This window comes from Petromyzon marinus, chromosome 13 (genome assembly GCF_048934315.1).
Source record: "Petromyzon marinus isolate PM22_M1 ecotype Great Lakes invasive population chromosome 13, UKy_Petmar_22M1.pri1.0, whole genome shotgun sequence".
In the NCBI taxonomy this organism is placed as follows: Eukaryota; Metazoa; Chordata; class Hyperoartia; order Petromyzontiformes; family Petromyzontidae; genus Petromyzon; species Petromyzon marinus.
This window is the reverse complement of record NC_133679.1, coordinates 89,498-109,226: the sequence shown is the minus strand read 5'-3', so window position 1 is coordinate 109,226 and position 19,729 is coordinate 89,498. Positions and strand designations below refer to the sequence as shown.

The 19,729-nt window shown below is 45.6% G+C and overlaps 1 protein-coding gene across 3 annotated transcripts; it reads right to left on the bottom strand.

The window, feature by feature from the left end:
* Window positions 1–110: 110 nt before the first annotated feature.
* Window positions 111–19,600, bottom strand: LOC116942155 (cholinesterase-like). 3 transcript variants are annotated; one of them, XM_076066738.1, is made up of 9 exons: window positions 18,776–19,600; window positions 16,417–16,561; window positions 12,305–12,490; window positions 11,245–11,438; window positions 8,424–8,568; window positions 4,724–4,887; window positions 4,017–4,146; window positions 3,404–3,587; window positions 111–858 (listed from the first exon to the last, which is right to left on the bottom strand). In XM_076066738.1, the coding sequence occupies exons 1-9, from the start codon at window positions 19,175–19,177 to the stop codon at window positions 594–596; spliced, it is 1,815 nt and encodes a 604-aa protein (XP_075922853.1). In that variant the 5' UTR covers window positions 19,178–19,600; the 3' UTR covers window positions 111–593. The 3 variants fall into 3 exon arrangements, with proteins under 3 accessions (XP_075922853.1, XP_075922855.1, XP_075922854.1); XM_076066740.1 differs by lacking the exon at window positions 18,776–19,600 and having other exon boundaries at window positions 16,417–16,580; XM_076066739.1 differs by lacking the exon at window positions 111–858 and having other exon boundaries at window positions 1,743–3,587.
* Between the last annotated feature and the right edge of the window lie 129 nt (window positions 19,601–19,729).

Sequence of the window (19,729 nt, the reverse complement as noted above, 5' to 3'; positions counted from 1 at the left end):
TGGTGAGTGATATATCTGAACTGGTAATTTGAGCCATTTTTCATTTTTATTGATTTTCAGTCTCTGCGGTCTCAGACCTCCTAGAATACTTGGCCAGGTTCATCTCGAACATAAAGATCTCTCTTTCATCAACGTTTCCTGTCGTAAAACATTCTTCACCAAACCGCAGTACTGGAACTACTATAGATTTGTTCACCTGAACCTTGGTCTTTGTTGATGTCTGTTTTGGCAGGTCTTGTTCCTTCTTCTAAAGGTCACAGCTGCCAGAGGATGGTTAGATTATTGGGGATTTGGTACAACTTTGGAGATGTGTCCAGGTCCAGATAGTAAAGTAAGGGATGAACAGTAAACTTCACCTTCAGGCTGGAATTGAACTCTCAGCCTCAGAGCGAGATATGCTGTAGCCACAGTGCCAGTCGGTTGGATTTGTAATGTGACATTACATAATTTTTTTTATATTATTTAACAAATAAGTTGGCTGACTGCAATTATTTGAACACGTTTGACATTAACTTCGAGGCTATCTTTTAATATCAAAAGGCACAATTGTGAAATTTAAACATTATTTCTGCTCTGATGGGAGATTTCCCAACTTAACCTTGTAGGTGTAGCAAAAGCAATGCACAAGCAACAAAAAACTCCGCAGCTCCAGAATGGAATGTATTTGCTGAGCTCCTGCACGACTCTGGTGAGGTCCTGTTGATGACTTTCGGAAAATAGTTATTCCAAAAATACATTTCTCGTGCCCTCAAGTCACTTCGAGCTTCAGATGTTGTGTCGATGTGTAGATATTTGCGCTGTCGAAGATCAAATGTTGGCCAGGCAGTGCTCATGTTCAGGATTGCGGGCGTCGGATCACTGAGCAAAGGGATGCTTGGTTAGGCAACGCAATAAGACATTGGTTGGTTAATCACAATCAAACATTGCGCTCGTGACACGTGTTGAACCGTGCATGCAAAATTATAAATTCCTGTTTGTACAATTCAAGAAGTCCGCATGCTCCTACAGCCAACTCTGGTGTTGCATTGACCACAAGCCTAAAAAATATTTTGTTACATCGAATAGTCATACCAAGTGGTATAATTGCGAGAAAGCACATCGTTACAAATCTATGCAATGGTCAGTACTTCTGTAAAGTAATCCAAGGCACATGACAATGTCATTGCACTTACAACCAAATCTAACAAATATTGAGAATGCTACTGGAAAACGAGGCAAGACTCAAATGAGGGAACAACAATCAGAAGCATTCAAACAGCCTAAGCAAAGTGTCCGTGTTGTAGAGTGCGAGTTTATGGGGGACGTGTTGACTACGGAAGGGACAGCAAAGGTGTTCCAGGTAGGTGCAGCGTTGTGGATGATTTATGAGTTCTGCAGCAGTTGCTTCATACGTGAACGTATACCGGTGTAGGTCTCCCTTTAGAGATCATTGATGGAAATTAGGTTTAAAGTAGAGGACATTAACATAGGGGCCCTCGTTTAAAATAAAGCGCAAGGCCAAAGGGAACATGGAGTCTATCACCTTTAGAGCTGTGCGACGAGCGATAACTGACGGCAACATACGCGGGCACGATGGTGATAGATCAGCTGGCACCACAGGTCATGGGTTTCGTGATTTGTTTATTAAGAAGGAACCCCAAGTGATTTTTTCTTAGATTTTGTTTAAGAGTACTATACTGAATATTCTTGTGACAAGCCAGGTGCCTGGACATTGGTAGGATTTAGCTTTTTTATGAAGGAGCCACAATGTACTTCGAGGAATTGGAGAAGGGTTGATCCAAGAGGCTTGTAAAAGATAAATACCAAATGCGAATCTTTGAAAAGTATGCATTACCTCACTATTTTACATATTTTGTAATACTGCATTGGCAGTGCTGCACAAGCACTATTGTAACATTCTTCAATAACACCGTGGCCTTGAAAGAGGAGGAATGTTTAGGGCAATGTTCCATTGCACAAATTAGCTCATTGTGAATAATCTGAAGCTGGTAACTAACTGCATCTGAGTTGTGCCAACTCATTAATATATTGCTGTTGCTTGGTGGCAGTTCGTGCCCACTTTGTGGGGTCATCTGCCCTTCTCCAATCTGGTGCTTCACTGAATGTCGTAACTCGCCTGGAAAATAGAACAAAAATATGGAATGCCAGCTGCCTCTCCTTGGCACATTTATGAGTGACCGCATGTGTGGTGTGCACACTGGCGTTGCGATGTTGCACTTTGGGAATTACATCGACAACAGCTTTCAATCGGCACTAAATCTTGAAGTGCCGCTGTTTTAGAGGGAGTAATGAAATGTTATGGAACGTGGTACCATAAGAAACATTTTTTGCCACAAATTGGACCGAAGTGACATGTTACCACCATGGAGAGGGCAGCAGGATAACGGCTTGATGGGAATTTTTACTTGGGATTCATGAGCTAGACTCATGCAGTTATGAATTTGGACGTATCAAAGTTAAATAAAATTAGATTGTAATAAATGCAACCACATCTCAGGATGCTGTACAAAAGAGTTGTCATCTATTTAACAGCCATTTGGAGGCAGTACAGGTATATTAAAAGAGGAAGGTCTGGACTTGAGCTCGGAGTTAAAGTCATGAATGGCTGGGAGACGGAAGTTCCAGACTGAGGGCAGCAGAGGAGAATGAACAACCATTCACTGAGCAAAGACTGACTGGGCTTGGAAAGACTGCCTTCGTTGCTGGAGTAGAGAAATCGTGTTTGTGATTTGTTACACGGATTATCTTTCAATTTAAAGCTTTCGTGACTGCAAGGATTCATCTTCTTGGTTCTTTCGGTAAAGTCACGTAGAATGAGAAAACAATAAAACAAAATAAGACATTTGTTTTATTCTCATTCTACGTGACTTTACCGAAAGAACCAAGATGACGGATTACCTTGTTTATACAGTTGTCTAGCTACTTTACAAAGGAGATCTGTGGTGTGTGAGCACAGCAGCAGCAACATCAAGACAAGTGGGGAGAAGTAGGCAAGGATGAATCTGGAGGATCTTTAAAGTTGACCTGGGACTGAAGTGGCGGCCAGTGGGGGGATTAGAATTTTGTGGTGATATGGTCACATTTACGGAGGTGGATTTTCAGTCTGACAGAAAATTTTGAATCATCTCGGGTATGCGGGGATCTAGGGAGGCAATAGAGGAGAGAGTTGCAGAGTTAAGATATCATGAAGGCATCAGCCACGAATTTATTTGACCCGGATCATTTGTGGATAACCATTCTTACCTGTGTATAAACAGATTTAAGGAAGAATATACCTGTAGATAACGATCACAGATTGTCCAGGGCCCATGGATAACAGGAGTCGTGGATAAGAGGAGTTCTACGGCATTATAGATCACAACTTTGCTATGATTGTATACTGACAGCATTAAACATTTCTTACTGATATTTTGCGAAGTTTGTGACCAGTTGAATAAAGAAGTGGCTCATCTGTTTATCCGATTCCAGCCAAGACGATTGTCGGTTGTGCCAGTGTGTGATAGCACCACAGGTCCAAGGGCAGGGCATGCTATCGTTCCACAGTGGTGTTCCAAACTCGTAATACAGCTCTTCACCATGTGGCACTCCTGCAGATAAAGGTAAAATATGGCCCAATTTTATATTAATAGAGCACTTAAAGCCGCTTTAAAACATGCCTTTTCATGTTCACTCTGAGACTAAATCATTCATGTGTTAATACAGTACTGACAGAAGTAGGTAACATCTATTATATTTATTTTATTGTTTCCCTTCAACGTGACTTTACCGAAAGAGCTAAGAATATGAACATCTATGGAGTTATTGTGTATGGAGCCAAAATATATCAATGATTGCTGTGGCCAGCGTATGTGTCCACCTGCTGAAGAGATGAGAAACGCTTCTATTAGGTGGCCATATGGAGCTTCCATCCGGTTATATTGTTTTATCTACACGCCACGTTTGGGTTTCTGAGATGTTCCAGTGTAACGCTCAGTGTGGCGTCTATAGCCGACAGGTGTGCGTGTATTCATTCTTACCGTACCACGGGGCCCATGGGGAGCTGTGTGTGCGGTAGTTGAACGTGTACACGAAAGTGGCAGAGCCACCGCGGGCATGGCCCTCGGCGTGGTGCAGCGCGGGCGCGATGTACTCGTAGTCTGACTTCATCTGCACAACCGTGGCACAGCACACGGCGGCAAGAACACAATGATGGTGAGAAAAGTGCGAGGTTGCATCATGAGTTCCGTGTGTGGATTTGGAAAGGGCCAAGGATTGAGCCTTGTGCGACACCCCTAGCTCAGACGCTTCTGAGACGAACACAGGCCTTGAAATGGAATATATGGGTGGAGAGGAGAGATGGGGTGCTGAGGCATAAGGCAGCATGGAACAGTGAAGACTAGTCAGTCCAAATCAGAGCGAAACCGATCTACAGTTGTATGTTTTACTGTCACCTGTTGGGAGCTAAGTTTTCTCAAATCGATTTGGTGCCTGAACGACATGGCCACACGTGCATTTTTTTGCACTGGCGGTCTGGATAAGACTGAAGGTTTTTGTGCATGCAGTGCTGCCGCACACTTGTTAAATCTGAGGTAAGAGTGGAGACCGGAAGATGTCCATCCACATCGCCATGGAGATGCGCATAGAGGACCATACGCAACAGAGAGGTCATGGAGAACAGGGAGAGATACAGTACTTGGTACTCAAAGAAGAGGTTTCAGTCAACACGATAGCCGTGGCCAATCACCTCAATGAATTTTTCCCGTATGATTTCTTCATCCTCTGGGTTGACGTGGTCAGTGTATTCATAGAGTAGTGCTTCATAAATGGCTTCTTTGTTTTCTTGAAATCTGTTGACCCAATTTTTCATCTGTTCTTCAAATTCAGGTCTTGTCATGGTCGGGCTGTCTGCTGCAGTGTGGAACATTGGTTCAGAAACATTTAGCATCAACACAATAGTGGGGTTTGTTTTGGAAGAGGTTAAAGTGTGGTCTTTAGAAAAAAATGTCTTCAGGCCTTTATAGAAGATTAAGCATGACACATGGTATCAGGATAGCTTGTCTAGACTGGACTTATAAATCACAACAGTGAAACCAGTATCCAAACTACTGCCGCAGAATTACAAAGCTGAGGGAAAATCTGCTTTAACATTCACACAAAAACTAAACGATTTTTTTATTTTACCAGGTAAGGCCCACTGATTGCGGGGGTGAGATATGCAAAATTTTGTCCCAAAAATAGCATCGATTATGAAAATTGCCACGAACGTGGATTGGGCATCGATTGTTCTGAGATGGACTCCCCATAGCTGCAGACAGCATAAGTCAGAGGGTTGGATGAGGGCTTGGGAGAGATTTTACGGGAATAGGAGGGAGAGTCTTCTTTTTTCGTATGGATTCATAGCAGATTAAATATGTACATAAAATACAGACATTAATATCTGGTACAAAATATGTACTGTATTATCGAAGCTATGAACAGGTGTTTACTGGATTAACTGCACTTGTGGCAAATGCTATGTTGGGCAGACAGGACGAATGATCAGCACGAGATTAAAAGAACAAATAAATATTAATTTCTCCCAAATGCAACGGTCAGCAGTAGGAGAACACGCGTGCCAACAAGGACACTCAATTTATTTTGATAATGTTGAAGTTCTGTGCAAAACTAGTTACGACTGGCCAAGACCAATGAGAGAATCTATCGAAATTGAAATAAATAAAAATAATTGTATCCGTTCAGATACCTAGTGACGTAGTGCTGCGTGGAAGCGATAATAAAATAATACATTGTTTAAATGCATGCCTATACAGGCCACCATACTTCAATAGGGATTACTGTTGGTACGGCTATTTTAACACGGGCAATGGACAGGAAGGACAAGATCAATGTGCTTGCATAATGCGCATGCATAATGTACATTGACTCATTAATCCCCCTCCCACTTTGCTAAAGAAGAGCACACAAGTGTGGTCACCACATCTACACCTCTATGTATGGAACGAAACAGGTGGACTTCTCCACAAACCTGGCTGTCGCCTGATGAAGCTAGTTGTAATTACTGACGAAACGTCGTACTCAAATTGCAAATGTGGCTTGGCTCTCCAACACACCGATGTGCTGTACGAGTGACGAATTTGCATGTTCTGTTTATATGACAACCCTTCCTAGTTGGCTGTGTCGGGTGGTGGCGGGTTTAACGACAGATTTATATATTTACGCGATATGATTAAAAAACCTCTTATGGATTAAAGATGTAATTTTAGATTTGTTATCCACTCAATTGTCTGATCAGACAGTGGATCTCGTCCGTTCCTCCTTCAAAAAAGTGAAGACAGCAGCTGTTTACAATGTGGTCGATCGTTTGGGATTCGTGGCCGCACTCGCAAGCCGCCACATTTTTGATGTGCCATTTGTGCATTAGGTGACCAAATCAGCCGCCGGCCAGGATGAAAAATGAGAGGCGGAGAAAGAAACCAAGGTACAGAGTTGGTGGAAAGGAGATTAGAGGAACCTTCTGGAAGGTTCCAGATGGACCGAGGTGGGAGACGTAAAAGGGTGTGACGTGTGCTCTCGGCTCGGCTAGTGCGAGGGGTGTTGGCACAAGACAGTCCCCTGACGCCACACTACAAATGACGCCATCGCTTCCCCAGCCAATCGGCTGCGATGTCGATTTTGGCGACAATTTCGGTGGACGCTGCTTTTGCAGTACGCTTTTCAAGAAGAGCAAAGTTAACGTCTGATGAGGTGGACACCCTCGTGTATTACATCGGTTGTGGCCACCTCCATGGAATTATCCCATAATCTAACGGGAGCCTCGTGAGAAAGGAGCTTACGTGACAGAGGTGAGTACAGCATTGTTTTAACTTTTTGGGTTAGATCGCGTAAATATATAAATGTGTCGTTAAAACCCGCCACCACCTGACACAGCCAACTAGTAGGGGTTGTCACATAAACAGAACATGCCAATTCGTCACTAGTACAGCACACCGGTGTGTTGGAGAGCCAAGCCACGACATTTACAATCTGAGTACATTTCGCCAGTAAATACAAATATGGATGATATTGTTCGCGACAGCCTACGTGTTAAACAGTGTTGTAACTAGGAATAGGTTTTACCCTTTTAACTGGCACAAAAACTGACACCTTTATTCAAGGCATCATGTTTGCAATAACCACAACACAAGCAGTCAAAATGCAAACAAAAAAGACAACTCTGATAATAATATGCACTGTCCTTGAATTTGATTGGTCCACACCCGAGACAGCTTTTCTTAGAGCCTAGTCTCCATTGGTGTTGGACCAGAAGACGCCAAAAGGCGTAAAACTCAAAAACAGCACACTATCAGAGTACTGAGGGCTCGGGGTGAGCATGTACATTATGAGACTTCCTTTGCCAGTAACAAGATATAGGAATAGGTTTTACCCTTTTAACTGGCACAAAAACTGACACCTTTATTCAAGGCATGTTTGCAATAACCACAACACAAGCAGTCAAAATGCAAACAAAAAAGACAACTCTGATAATAATATGCACTGTCCTTGAATTTGATTGGTCCACACCCGAGAGCTTTTCTTAGAGCCTAGTCTCCATTGGTGTTGGACCAGAAGACGCCAAAAGGCATAAAACTCAAAAACAGCACACTATCAGAGTATTGAGGGCTCGGGGTGAGCATGTACATTATGAGACCTCCTTTCCTATATCTTGTTACTGGCAAAGGAGGTATCATAATGTACATGCTCACCCCGAGCCCTCAATACTCTGATAGTGTGCTGTTTTTGAGTTTTATGCCTTTTGGCGTCTTCTGGTCCAACACCAATGGAGACTAGGCTCTAAGAAAAGCTGTCTCGGGTGTGGACCAATCAAATTCAAGGACAGTGCATATTATTATCAGAGTTGTCTTTTTTGTTTGCATTTTGACTGCTTGTGTTGTGGTTATTGCAACCATGCCTTGAATAAAGGTGTCAGTTTTTGTGCCAGTTAAAAGGGTAAAACCTATTCCTATATCTTGTTACTGGCAAAGGAGGTCTCATAATGTAGTGTTGTAACTGTTTTACTAGTTTATTATATCGTTATAAATAATGTTAACCATACACAACATGCACTTAACCATCAAACAAACCGCCACAATCGGGCATCACAAAGTGCACCAACGGACACACGCGAAAACACAACCGCTCCAACAATCACAGGTCAAAGAGAACGACAAACACAGAGGCCTCTCCTCCCACGCAGTAGCCATGTGACGGAGTAATGACAGACTTACGGCTACTCAGTATCATTCGTATATTCTTGCGGAAATGTAATGCATTCCCTGCGCGTAAATCCCGCGAGGAATCGAAGATTATAAAAACGTGGTCTACGAAATTTACAGAGCTACGTAGCCGTTCTATACTGGAGCGCCTAAAAACTAATATATATGTGAGATGCCACGGTGTTTACTTACGCCATTCCTCAGCTAATTCGTCCTTCACCACTCCGATCATCAGTGGCACTTTTGAGTGTTCACCCCTCTGGAGAAGTTCCCTTGGGTTTCTTTCAATAAAATCTTCATCAATTACTGGTGCCCAAGGTGAAATCATCGGTGGACCCTGCCCAGGTTAAAAAACATTGAGCAAGAACCATACAGGTCATTCGCTGCAAGACTGGCACTACAGTAGCAAAGGGAATGTTGACTGGACATAGTCTCCGATTATAGAAACTATATACAATAAATTTTGATTTAAAGCTTTCGTGACTGCAGTGATTCATATTCTTGGTTCTTTCGGTAAAGTCACATTGAAGGGAAACAATAAAATCATAAAATATATTTTATTATTTTATTGTTCAACGTGACTTTACCGAAAGAACCAAGAATATATACAATAACTTCAGATGATTGGTTATGTGATAGACTATCCTTGAATGATCTGCATTGTGCAGATGGTCTAAAAATATAAATAGGGCAAACTTACTGGTAGGAACCTCCTGGTTACACCAGTCCACAGGGGATTATTGTGTCCGTCCGTGGTGCATCAAAAAATGGGAGGGGTGGGGCTGGGTGGAGAGGGGAGGGTGGGGAGGGGCTGGGTGGGGAGGGAGGGGCTGGGTGGGGAGGGTGGGGAGGGGCTGGGTGGGGAGTGTGGGGCTGGGTGGGGAGGGGAGGGTGGGGAGGGGCTGAGTGGGGTGGGGAGGGTGAGGAGGGGCTGGGTGGGGAGTGGGAGGGGTGGGGCTGGTCACCCCGTGGTGCCCTTATAAAACTCAACGTTTAACCTACTCACGCCGGCTTGTGCCCGCCCTCACAGTCAGACATATTTGCGGAATACACCACGCCGCCGTTAACCCTGGCCATTGACCGAGCAACCCAATGTTCCTACCAGCTCCCTCCGCAGGAATGTGTTAATTACAACTCAATTTAAGTTTAGCACTCAACACATTTATAGGATGCAATTAAACTATTCAACATTTGAAAAAGTGCAATTGCCCAAATGTACAATGCGAATTGCAGGGATTGTATCGGTGAAATTGCCATAAGCACGGAGTGCATCAAGCCCATCCATTGGAGTCATCCTGGGCTCGATATGACCATGACACCATTCATGTGCCTGGCTTAGCACGAACCTGCATAGGGGAACGTTGTGCTTGTAGGCAGGTGCGATCAGCTCGCTCTCCCAACGCGGCAGTTGAAACAATGGCGCATGTTTCTGTAATCCCCCATGTCTCAATTGGCAGATCCCGTATGGTGGGGGAAAGTGTGGGTACGCCCCACCTCTTCCAACACGTTTGGTCAGCTTGTAAGAGTAGTCCAAATGCCCTCTAGAGCTGACTTCAGTAGAGGCTCTATTGCCAGCACTGACACGAGAAATACATTTGCATGGGCTGCATCTTTCAATTACCCAGGAAAGCCACACTTAGTCCAGCCACTCCCTTTCAAGAGGGTCCTGCAATCGGAATGTTTAGTCAATACTGTACCATTAATTAGTATATAAAGTTTGGGAAACTGGAATAGCCGAAGAAAAGCAATTCAAAAGGAAGTGACAACCTCCACACAAATATATTCAATGTTTAGCTGTAACGCTAATTATTAAGTAACTTGCAGCCCAAGCCTGGTATGCTACTACAGTTTCCTATCCAAGTGTAGTGACGTCGCGGGATGTCACTGTGCAGTGCCGGCCCTAGAGGGTCACGGCGTGCAGTGTAACGACATCGCGGACACCACAGCGGTGTGGATGTAGAATCAGCCCTAGAAGGGCTCGGTGAGCGCTGATTCATAGCGCTGGGTGGCACCACGCTTGGCGTGCAGTGCCAGCCCCTACAGGACAGGGTGTGGGAGTGCCGGCCGTAGGAATGCGGTTACTAAAGCCCATGGCACTCTGGTTGACCCAATAGTACACGTGACCAGTTAAGTCTACAAAGGGGCCCCAAGTGGGGGCTAGGGGTGGTCGGGGTCCAGATCCTACTTGAGGATTCTGGAAGGTGGACGTGACCAAGCGCGGATTCAGCCAATCTGCAGAAAATATATGCCAGGTCCCCCAGAGGGACCGTGTTGTTGTTCACCCTGAAGAAACCTTCGTCTATGTCTACGTTCTACGTTCTCCGATCAACGAGTCTCCAACACGTGGACCTGGACTTGAGCTGTGGTCCCAGTCCGTAGTAGCTAGTTCCATTGTAATTAGTGTCGTTAGTCTGGTGGTCACCACCATAGGTTGTTATTCTGTTAGGGGAAGTTACCCCTTTGTGTTGGAGTTAAATGAATGTGTTGCCTCCAAATACAGATAGTCCCCGAGTTACAATGGTCCGACTTACGATATTTCGATCTTACGATGGAGATAGCGATACGACAAAATTGTAAAATGCATGTTAAAAGTTTTTATAGCAGATAGGATTGTTTCCTGAAAAAACTTTCTATTAATTTGCAGTTCATATAGGTAGGCTAAGAATTTACCTTGTTTTTTAACTTTATATTGTACTGTGCAATACAGTATTGTAATTAATACATACAGTATATCATTTATATAGTACGGTACTGTAAATTGCTCTGTTTTGCTAAATTATCACCATTCTTTAAGACCCCTGGGTAGGCTAGGCCATCTTCGACTTACGATATTTTTGACTTACGATGGGGTCGTCGTAACGCATCTCCATCATAAGTAGAGGACTACCTGTATACGTCTGCGACTCAGTTGAACTCACTACACAAGTATTAAGCAGGCTCCATCCCGCTCAGCTTCTGGGACCTGATGAGATCCTGGACATCCATGGTAATTTTGTCTCTCCCTGTGCCTTACCTTCACATCAACGTCATGAAACACCTCTGCGGGTTTGGTTTTTAAGCACGTGATCATGTCCTTGGTGGGGGATGTTGGACACTGCAGGGCATTTGCCAGCTGAGCTGCTGTATCTGAAGCTTTCCAGGGGGGAAGGAGGATGGCCCAATGAGCTAGGGCACATCCACTCTGAGACACGGCCGCCTGGAAGAGTCCTGGAGACACGGAAGCACAATCACCATGGGAAACGTCTCCTACACGAATCCACTCGTTACTAGTGTAATGTACAACTCAGGAGACAATAAACTGTAGAGGCACCGTCTTATTTATTACTCACAACTTACACTGTTACGTTCGCTAGCAAGTAACACAACACTGACTGCCTAGCAACGACGGTCCTGACTAGATAGCTGGCGAACTATCTAGCAGCGGCGACGTCGAGCAATGACAAAGACGGCAGCAGCAGCGGCGGCGACGACGAAGATGGCATCAACGACGAGACGACCCTGACTCCCATGGACAGCCCCGAGTTTCCTCTCTCGCCCCTTTTATCCTTCCAACGGAGCCCGGCCATGCCCTGGCCACGCCCCCCTTCTGGAACCATCTAGCCGGTTCTGGGAGCTTAAAGATGGATCCCTTTCATGACCCTTGGCCCAGATCTTCCCCTTGGGTGGGTACACCCGCAATTGCTACTCATAGTCGCCAGTCGGCGCTGCTACACAACACGAGCATGACTCACTCATTGTGGGTGCGTGAAAACAGCATAAAGGAAACGGCTGCTCCTAATTTTTGCCACATGCTGTGCCCCCCCTCAACGTCCATCATCAGCCCTTGGCTTCTCAACATGAACATGGCGCCTACTTGCACACCAAAATGTCCAAGAGCACTCCCACAAGTGTCTTCACATTTAACCGTCGTGAATCCACTGGTGGACATGGATCATGAGCCTGCGTGTTTATAAAAAAATATACTTTCTGGTATCGCACACTTTGCTTTGGCTTAACCTGTTATAGTGATGGTCACATGTATTTTAGTAAAGACAATGGCAGCCTTTGAAGGCCAGTATCAGTGTAAGCTCCACCTTGGCTGTGCTTAGAGAAGAGATGCAAGCCTGTGCCTCCACCGCCGGAACTCTCTCCAAATATGGTCACCCGGTTTGCGTCTCCTCCAAAAGATTCTATGTTGTGTTTCACCCACATCAGGGCAGCGTGTTGATCCCAGAGTCCGTAGTTTCCTCGGGATTGCTCATCTCCAGTGCTTAGCCACCCTGGGAAAGGCAGTCATTTTAACACAGAATAGTTTCAAGTGGATTTTGTTTAATCAGGTGGCAAACCAAAAGACCAGGACGAGTCACGTTTGCAAGAGGGACCTGGGTCACCAAAATGATGAAAGCAGAACATAAAAGCAATATAAAATGAAATTCATTTCCTGTTTCGAACGTTCCCTCGGAAAGAATACTGTTTAAAATTTCGAAGTAAAATTATCTTACAGAAACATAAACATTGCCCTGCAAGAGTGAATCATGTCGTTTGCATGTGATATGCATAGCTACACATGCAATGATGAGAACAGATGCTACTGGTGGCTTGGGTGTTTTTCAATCTCTTAGAGGCACCAATGCCTAAAATTACGGCAGAGTTTCAGAATCTTGATTTGAAGCTTTCGTGACTGTAGGAATCCAAACTGTTTAGTTCTTTCGGTCAAGTCACGTAGGTTTAAAAATGAGAATAGATCACGACGTTTCGATCGCCACACAAGCAACCGTCTTCAGGTGGAGTGAGAAACAGGCTGCTGAAACAAGTCCTTATATCTAGAGCCGAGGGGTGGAGGGAGGTTGTCGCATCGGGCACGAGGGTGGGGGCTGGAGCTTGTGCTGAGGATGTGGCCATTGTATTGTGAGAGATTAGCATGTCAATGTGTAGTGACGGTAAATCCGCCACTAGGGGGATAAAGCGCTGAACAGGGTGAAGGAAAGGCGCGGAGATGATCGAGGGTCGAGTGCAATGACGGCATATCAGCCACTAGGGGGATAGAGCGCGCAGCAGGAGACAAAGATAAAGATCCCCTGTATAGCCTTAACAGACTCTAGGGGCAAGTGCTGTTAGCGAGCACCTATAAAGGCCGGCACGGCACACGAGGGGGTGGGGTGGCCAACACCACGCCCGGCCGCCTTTGTCTCCCTAGCGGCGATGTTTACACATCGCACCAGGTACTCATTTGAGGCTGAGTCTCTCAGTGTGTCTCCTTGTATGTCTCTCTTTGTGTGGATGTCTCTCTCTCTCTTTGTGTGGATGTGTGCGTCTCTCTCTGTGTGTGGGTGTCTTTCTGTGTTTCTCTCTCTGGGTGTCTGTCCCTCTGTGTGTCTCTGTGGCTTTAACTGGTCGTTGATGTTTCCATCCTACCTGCCATTGTCAGCAGGTTTTTTTCGACTCTCTGAGTTACATTACCAAGTTAAATGTCTTTACGTTAACGGGCTAAATGTCTCACTAACAAAGCCAACGTTGCATCCTTTCCCTCGATGTGGTGGTGGCTTTCGTTTTTTAGTAGACTACAACTGGCTGTGATGTTGTGTGTGTGTCTCTCTCTGTGTGGCTCCCTGTATGTCTCTCTGTGTGTGTGTGTCTTTATGTGTCTCTCTCTCTCTGTCACTTTGTGTCTCTTTCTGTGTGTGGGTGTGTCTTTCTGTGTATCTCTGTCTCGGTGTGTCTGTCTCTCTAGGTGTGTCTTTCTCTCTCTGTGTCGCTCTGTGTGTCTCCCTCTGTGTCTCCTGCTGCGCGCTCTATCCCCCTAGTGGCTGATGTGCCGTCATTAGCACAAGCTCCAGCCCCCACCCTCCTGCCCAATGCGGCAACCCCCCCTCCCCGCTCTACATATAAGGACTTGTTTCAGCAGCCTGTTTCTCACTTCCACCTGAAGACGGTTGCTTGTGTGGCGATCGAAACGTTGTCATCTATTATTATTTTTCTACCTATATGACTTTACCGAAAGAACCAAAGAGTATAGTTTAAGAAATTAATAACGGCCGTATCAAAAGTAGCTCTTAATCTAATAGTAATGAGTTATTCGCCTGGTGGTCATGGCCATACTTCACTGTGATGAAGTGATGAACTCAGTCTCTGCGCCTTTAATCTATAATGAAGAAACTGTAGGTAGAAGGGCTTGCGCCTCCATCACGTGACATTGGAAACACTAACTTTTGGTGTTTGTGATTTCTGGCTTGCACAAGTTATCTTCACTCGCCCGCATTGGGAATAGATTAAAGTAACCTATTATTAGGTAGATTGTGTTGGAACCTGCAGTTCCGTGGTCATTATGGCCATGGTACTGTGTGGATTGCAGTGCTTATATACTGTGATATATTGTGCTCGCGGTAATTTGGTCGTGGTACTGCACCTTACGACTATATACTGCGATCTCTGGATCATGCTACTCGCTCCTTGGGACTTGTATCTGCTGGTTAACACGTTGATGGATCCTCCAATTTGAGCCCCTCGCTACTTGCTCAGACAGGTTGTAGACTCTCAAGATGGTGATCTTGGTTGCAATTACATCAGCGAGCTCCAGGCCCCGATGGCCATTCCCCCCCTTCACGGTGATCACCAAGGACCACGCCATCCTTTGCACCTACCATTGGTTCATCGCAAAGGTTTTGTTACAATTCCACGTGAACAAGCAGATCATTCTTCCCTCTTTCTGCCCCCTCCGTTGCGCTCCCCTTGGGAGCCGCATCTCCACCTGCTCGATCCGGTTAGGGCCTTCACCTATGTCAATCATTATTTGAGCTGGCACAAATGGAACCAGCTTCTTCCTTTTTGGTGGTCTTCATTGTGGGGGTCCGGCCTCCAAGCATCGGGTAGCGACTTGGGTCCTGGCATGTATACAGGAGGCCTACACCATGAGGGGGTGGTTCCCACCATCCCAGTGTAATCCTCACTCAATGCGAGCGGTGGCTACCTCCAGGGCCACTAGGACTGGGGTGCCTCTGAGATATTTAGGGCTGCGGTTTGGAGCTTGCCTCTCACGTGCACTTGGCATTGTCGTATTGACACCCTGGTGGCCCGAGAGAGCCTCTTACGGAGTATTGTTCTCTTAGTGGCTGTGTCACAGTGAAACGGCTCGCTTTTACTTTTTCCTCATTTAGAGGTGCCTTTTGCCATTATTTTCCTTTGGCTTTGTTACGCATTCATCTTTTCATAACAGTGGGCCCTGGTGGTGGCCACCGGTGGAAACCAGGCTAAACGCAAGTACTACAGCCTATATATATTCTTGGTTCTTTCGGTAAAGTCACATTGAAGGGAAACAATAAAATAATAAATATATAAAATAAAATTCTCACGACGTTTCGACTGTAACACAAACAGTCATCATCAGGTGTGAAAACCAACGGCTAGAAACATTTGAAAAATCCAGGTCCGTTTCAACACATTACATAAAATCCGTGATCTAGTTCCGTCTGTAAAAGATGTGATTCCGGACATACAATACCCTGGTGTCTACAAACTAAGTTGCCTCTGTGGTAGGAGTTACATTGGAGAAACCAAACGCCATGTCTCGGACCGCATTCGTGAACACAAAGCAGACCTTAAACACGGTAGGACCAACACCTCGGCCGTGGCAGATCATTGTTATAATTCAGTAGGCTCACATGACATTGACTTTTCCAAGACAGAGGTTCTTTGTAAGCCATCTGGCTACCATGAGAGATTCGTTCATGAGGCTATCCACATATACAAGCACAGAGAATTTCAACCGAGAAGATGGATTCTGGCTTAGCAATCATTGGAAAGATTTGATAAACCATTTCGGGTCTTAATTGATTGTTCACGCTTACAGTGGCTTTCAGACAGCATACATTAAACATTTTTCGTCTCCCCCCTCCTCTTTTCAGAACAGATGGACTCGTCCTTCTAAATAAACTGACAAATCGCTGCGCGTGGCGCTAACGTTTTTTTAAATAAATAAATACACCGTAAAAAAATAAATAAATGTATGCAAACCGACACACCTGATGACGACCGTTTGTGTTATGGTCGAAACGTCGTGATAATTTTTTGTTTTATATATATTTTATTGTTTCCCTTCAACGTGACTTTACCGAAAGAACTAAGAATATGAATTACTGCAGTCACGAAAGCTTTAAATCAAAACATGACAAAGATGTCGTGGTGATGAGTTGTTCATGTCTACACTTACCCAGCGGACCAAGGCGGTAGTTTACAGTTACAAGAATGACACCCGCGGCTGCTAAGAATCTTCCTTCGTATTCCTCTGCAGTCCCGTATCGATAAGCGCCACCATGAATCCACACCATCACCGCCATTTTATCTGCAGTGTCCACCTAAGAGTGCATTCGCGTTAGATGTGCCGAATGGCCCTCACGTGAAATATAGCCAAGGCAAAGCTGAAGGGTGTTCTGTGGTGCCACGGCCTCGGAACAACTCTGCAAGCGCCGCGACTCGCTTCTGGCCCCCACACTGAGCACACACCCGCAGCGCACACACGTAGTGTCCTGGCGGGGGATTGCCTGGCACAACGGGCTTCATCCGAAGGGTCCCAAGGAGGAAAGTCCCACGGTTTCCCGGTGCCAGGAAATTGGCCGACCCTCGCAGGACAAATCACATTGCGGTGCCCCTGAATTGGCTTAAAATTGTATGCGCGCACAAAGGTTCACCGGGCCAGCCGCAGAGTCATACATGTCATCAGGTAGGGGGGCTGGGGTGAAATATAAGCGAGCAGACCATGAGGTCATGGGATCGCAGCGCCACGACCTCCCCCAGACCAAGTATACACTAGCAGGGCGTGTATTTGCCAGCCGGATGCCCTTCCAGATGTAACAGGTTGAGTCAGAAATGAATGATTACAGGTGCATAGACAATAGGTCGCGAAGTAACCGTCGCAACACTCTGTGTAAGGGAGGGGAAATGAGCGAGAATCACAGGAAGGCGCACGATTGGTCATGCGGATAACGCGACCCCGGGTTTTTGAAGCGAGGGGGATAAAAAGAGAAACCCGAGGTTTTCAAGACAGAACTCTTCTTCAACATATTGGTTGCCAAGACCCCCTGCCTGCCATCCTGCTTCCTCGAGCCGCTCACAGCATCCGTGTGATGCCAGCGAGTGCTGCTACGAGGCAGCGATAGGCAAAGGTGTTTTCGTCATCCTCCCTCCGACTCTCACAGCGTCCGTGCGACGCAGTGAGTACAGCTGCGAGGTACGTGATAAGGCGTGTATTTGGGGACTTGGGTCGCAGTAGGCTAGGCTTTGCTTGTAGAATATTCCCTCCGGGCAGTGCGGGGTTTGCGCCGCAAATCAAAGTTAGCACAGAGCATCGGTGTGGTGTCGGTGATTTGTGTATGGAGCGACTGTGGAGAAACACGCGTTCGCTGTGGTGTATGCACGTGTTAGGATATAATTGCCCACAGGTGCGAGCGTGTTCGCACCCCTGCGTTAGCATTAGCTTTGGTGTACGCGGGCGTGTGTGGGTTTACTCTGTGCGGCTGTAAGCCAGCAGCATGAGTATGTCCCTCAGAGAGGGCGCTAGCGCGGTTGGCGAGGGCCCGGCGGGAGCCGACCGACGCGGTGTAGTGGAAAGGGGCGGATGTCGCGCCCCACGTGCCCAGCGAGGGCGGTGGGGTGGACGTCAGCCCCCACAGTTCCTTTCAATTATCATAAAAGTGCAACTGATCTTTATGGCTCTGACCCATACGTGTAAATTTCACAATTCCACGTCAAGACAATTTTCTCTTTAGGAGATCCACCAATGGCTTCCTACAACATAGTAACTCGTGTTACTGGCCCCATGGGAAGTGCGTGCAGAGTTCACCCCGACTGGGATTTGAATTCGGAACCTGATTGTGAGCCAGATGCCACAGTGCCTCTGATTGCATTGTGATCAGTGTACATATAGCAAACTATGGCTTAGACATTACTCAGGTATTATACTTTGGAAAAATAGCACATCCATGTTCTATCGACTGGTAGATGAAGCCTCCCCAAACCACACGAGCTGATCTGTCTCCGCAGTGGGCGTATTCTCCTGTTCTCTCCTTTGGCTGCCACTCCATGTTTCTGTATCTCGGTGCAATCCGTATGCATCGTCTTCTTTAGAATCTCATGGAGTCTGCATGTGGTTAAAAATAAAACTGTCCATAAATCTGGTTCGCTCTCGAGGTGGCGTTTTGCCTAACATGTTTTAATTAGTTTTCCAGTAATATTTTCTAACAATACACATTAAAATAGAATATGTGAATGGAAACTATTACAAATATGCAAACATTTCTGTAGAGCTGTGACATTTACGGCGTAGTTTGTGAAAATGTTGCAAATTAGGCAAAACTAATGTAAAATTTCACACATATATTCAGCAAAGATAAATCCATTTCAAAATGGAGTTTGAGCTTGGGCGTTTTAGCTGTTAAGTGTGACTGGTGCTGAAGCAGATACTTTTCGACTGTACAAGCAGCATATTTTTCTAGGTTTGGGTAGACTTGTTCCTAACCAGACAAATCTGCACGAAATTACAAAATTTTATATTACATCTTATTTTCACTCACCTCTGGGATGAATACGTTCAAGTAAAGGCAATCCTCATCAAAGTGGTCAAATTTTCCAAAACTTATTTCCTCCAAAAACCACGGCTTCTGGTAGCATGCTGGTGAGAAGGTGGTGGCATTATAAACACCATCCCATTTCTCCAAAGGCACTGGCTTTCTGAACCGGAGGTCCCCAATAGGCGGCTTGGCATAGGGTATTCCAACAAACGCTTCAACAGATATGCCTTGACCGAGGTTTATGCGCAAGCCCTGTAGTTTCCCCCTCGCCACTGTTCTGATAACTGTATTGCTGTGGATGCTGCATGTACCAAGGACCAAGAAGGGAACCAGGCCGAGGAGTGTGTTCATAAACATCATAGTAATGGAATATCTAAGCCCCATTTCTCCCGTTCTCTTGCTCATCCGAAATGAAGGCAGCCTTCAACAAAGCAGCTTTGGTCACACCACGCCCAAAAGGTTATGGAGTTTGAGCTTTGGAACAAGTAACGCCATTTGGCAATCGCCTTTTAAAGGGCTAAAGTGCAAGGTGATAACACAAGGATTTGTAATGTTCAGATGCCAGCAGCTTTTTGTACCATCTTAAAAACACATGTTGACAAGTTATCTCGTAAATGCACCCCAGTAGAATAACACCCACCTACTTGTTTCTAGCTTGCATTCACTTTACTCTGAGGACACAAACACACAGGTAGTCATATGTTTGAAGGGCGACGCAGTCGACAACCGAGAGTTGTGCATAAATATCCAAAATATAGTTTTATACTTCTATAATCCCCACCTTCACCAACCCACACTAACTAGCATGGTGAGTTATAGCCAAATAACCCCTAGAACCCATACGGCCTGCGGAGGCCCTCATCCAGCAGCAGATTGACAGGGCTGTATACATGCTTGTTAGAATAACTCGGTAAATTAAACTGTAATAATGAGATGTATACAATGGGAAACAAACCC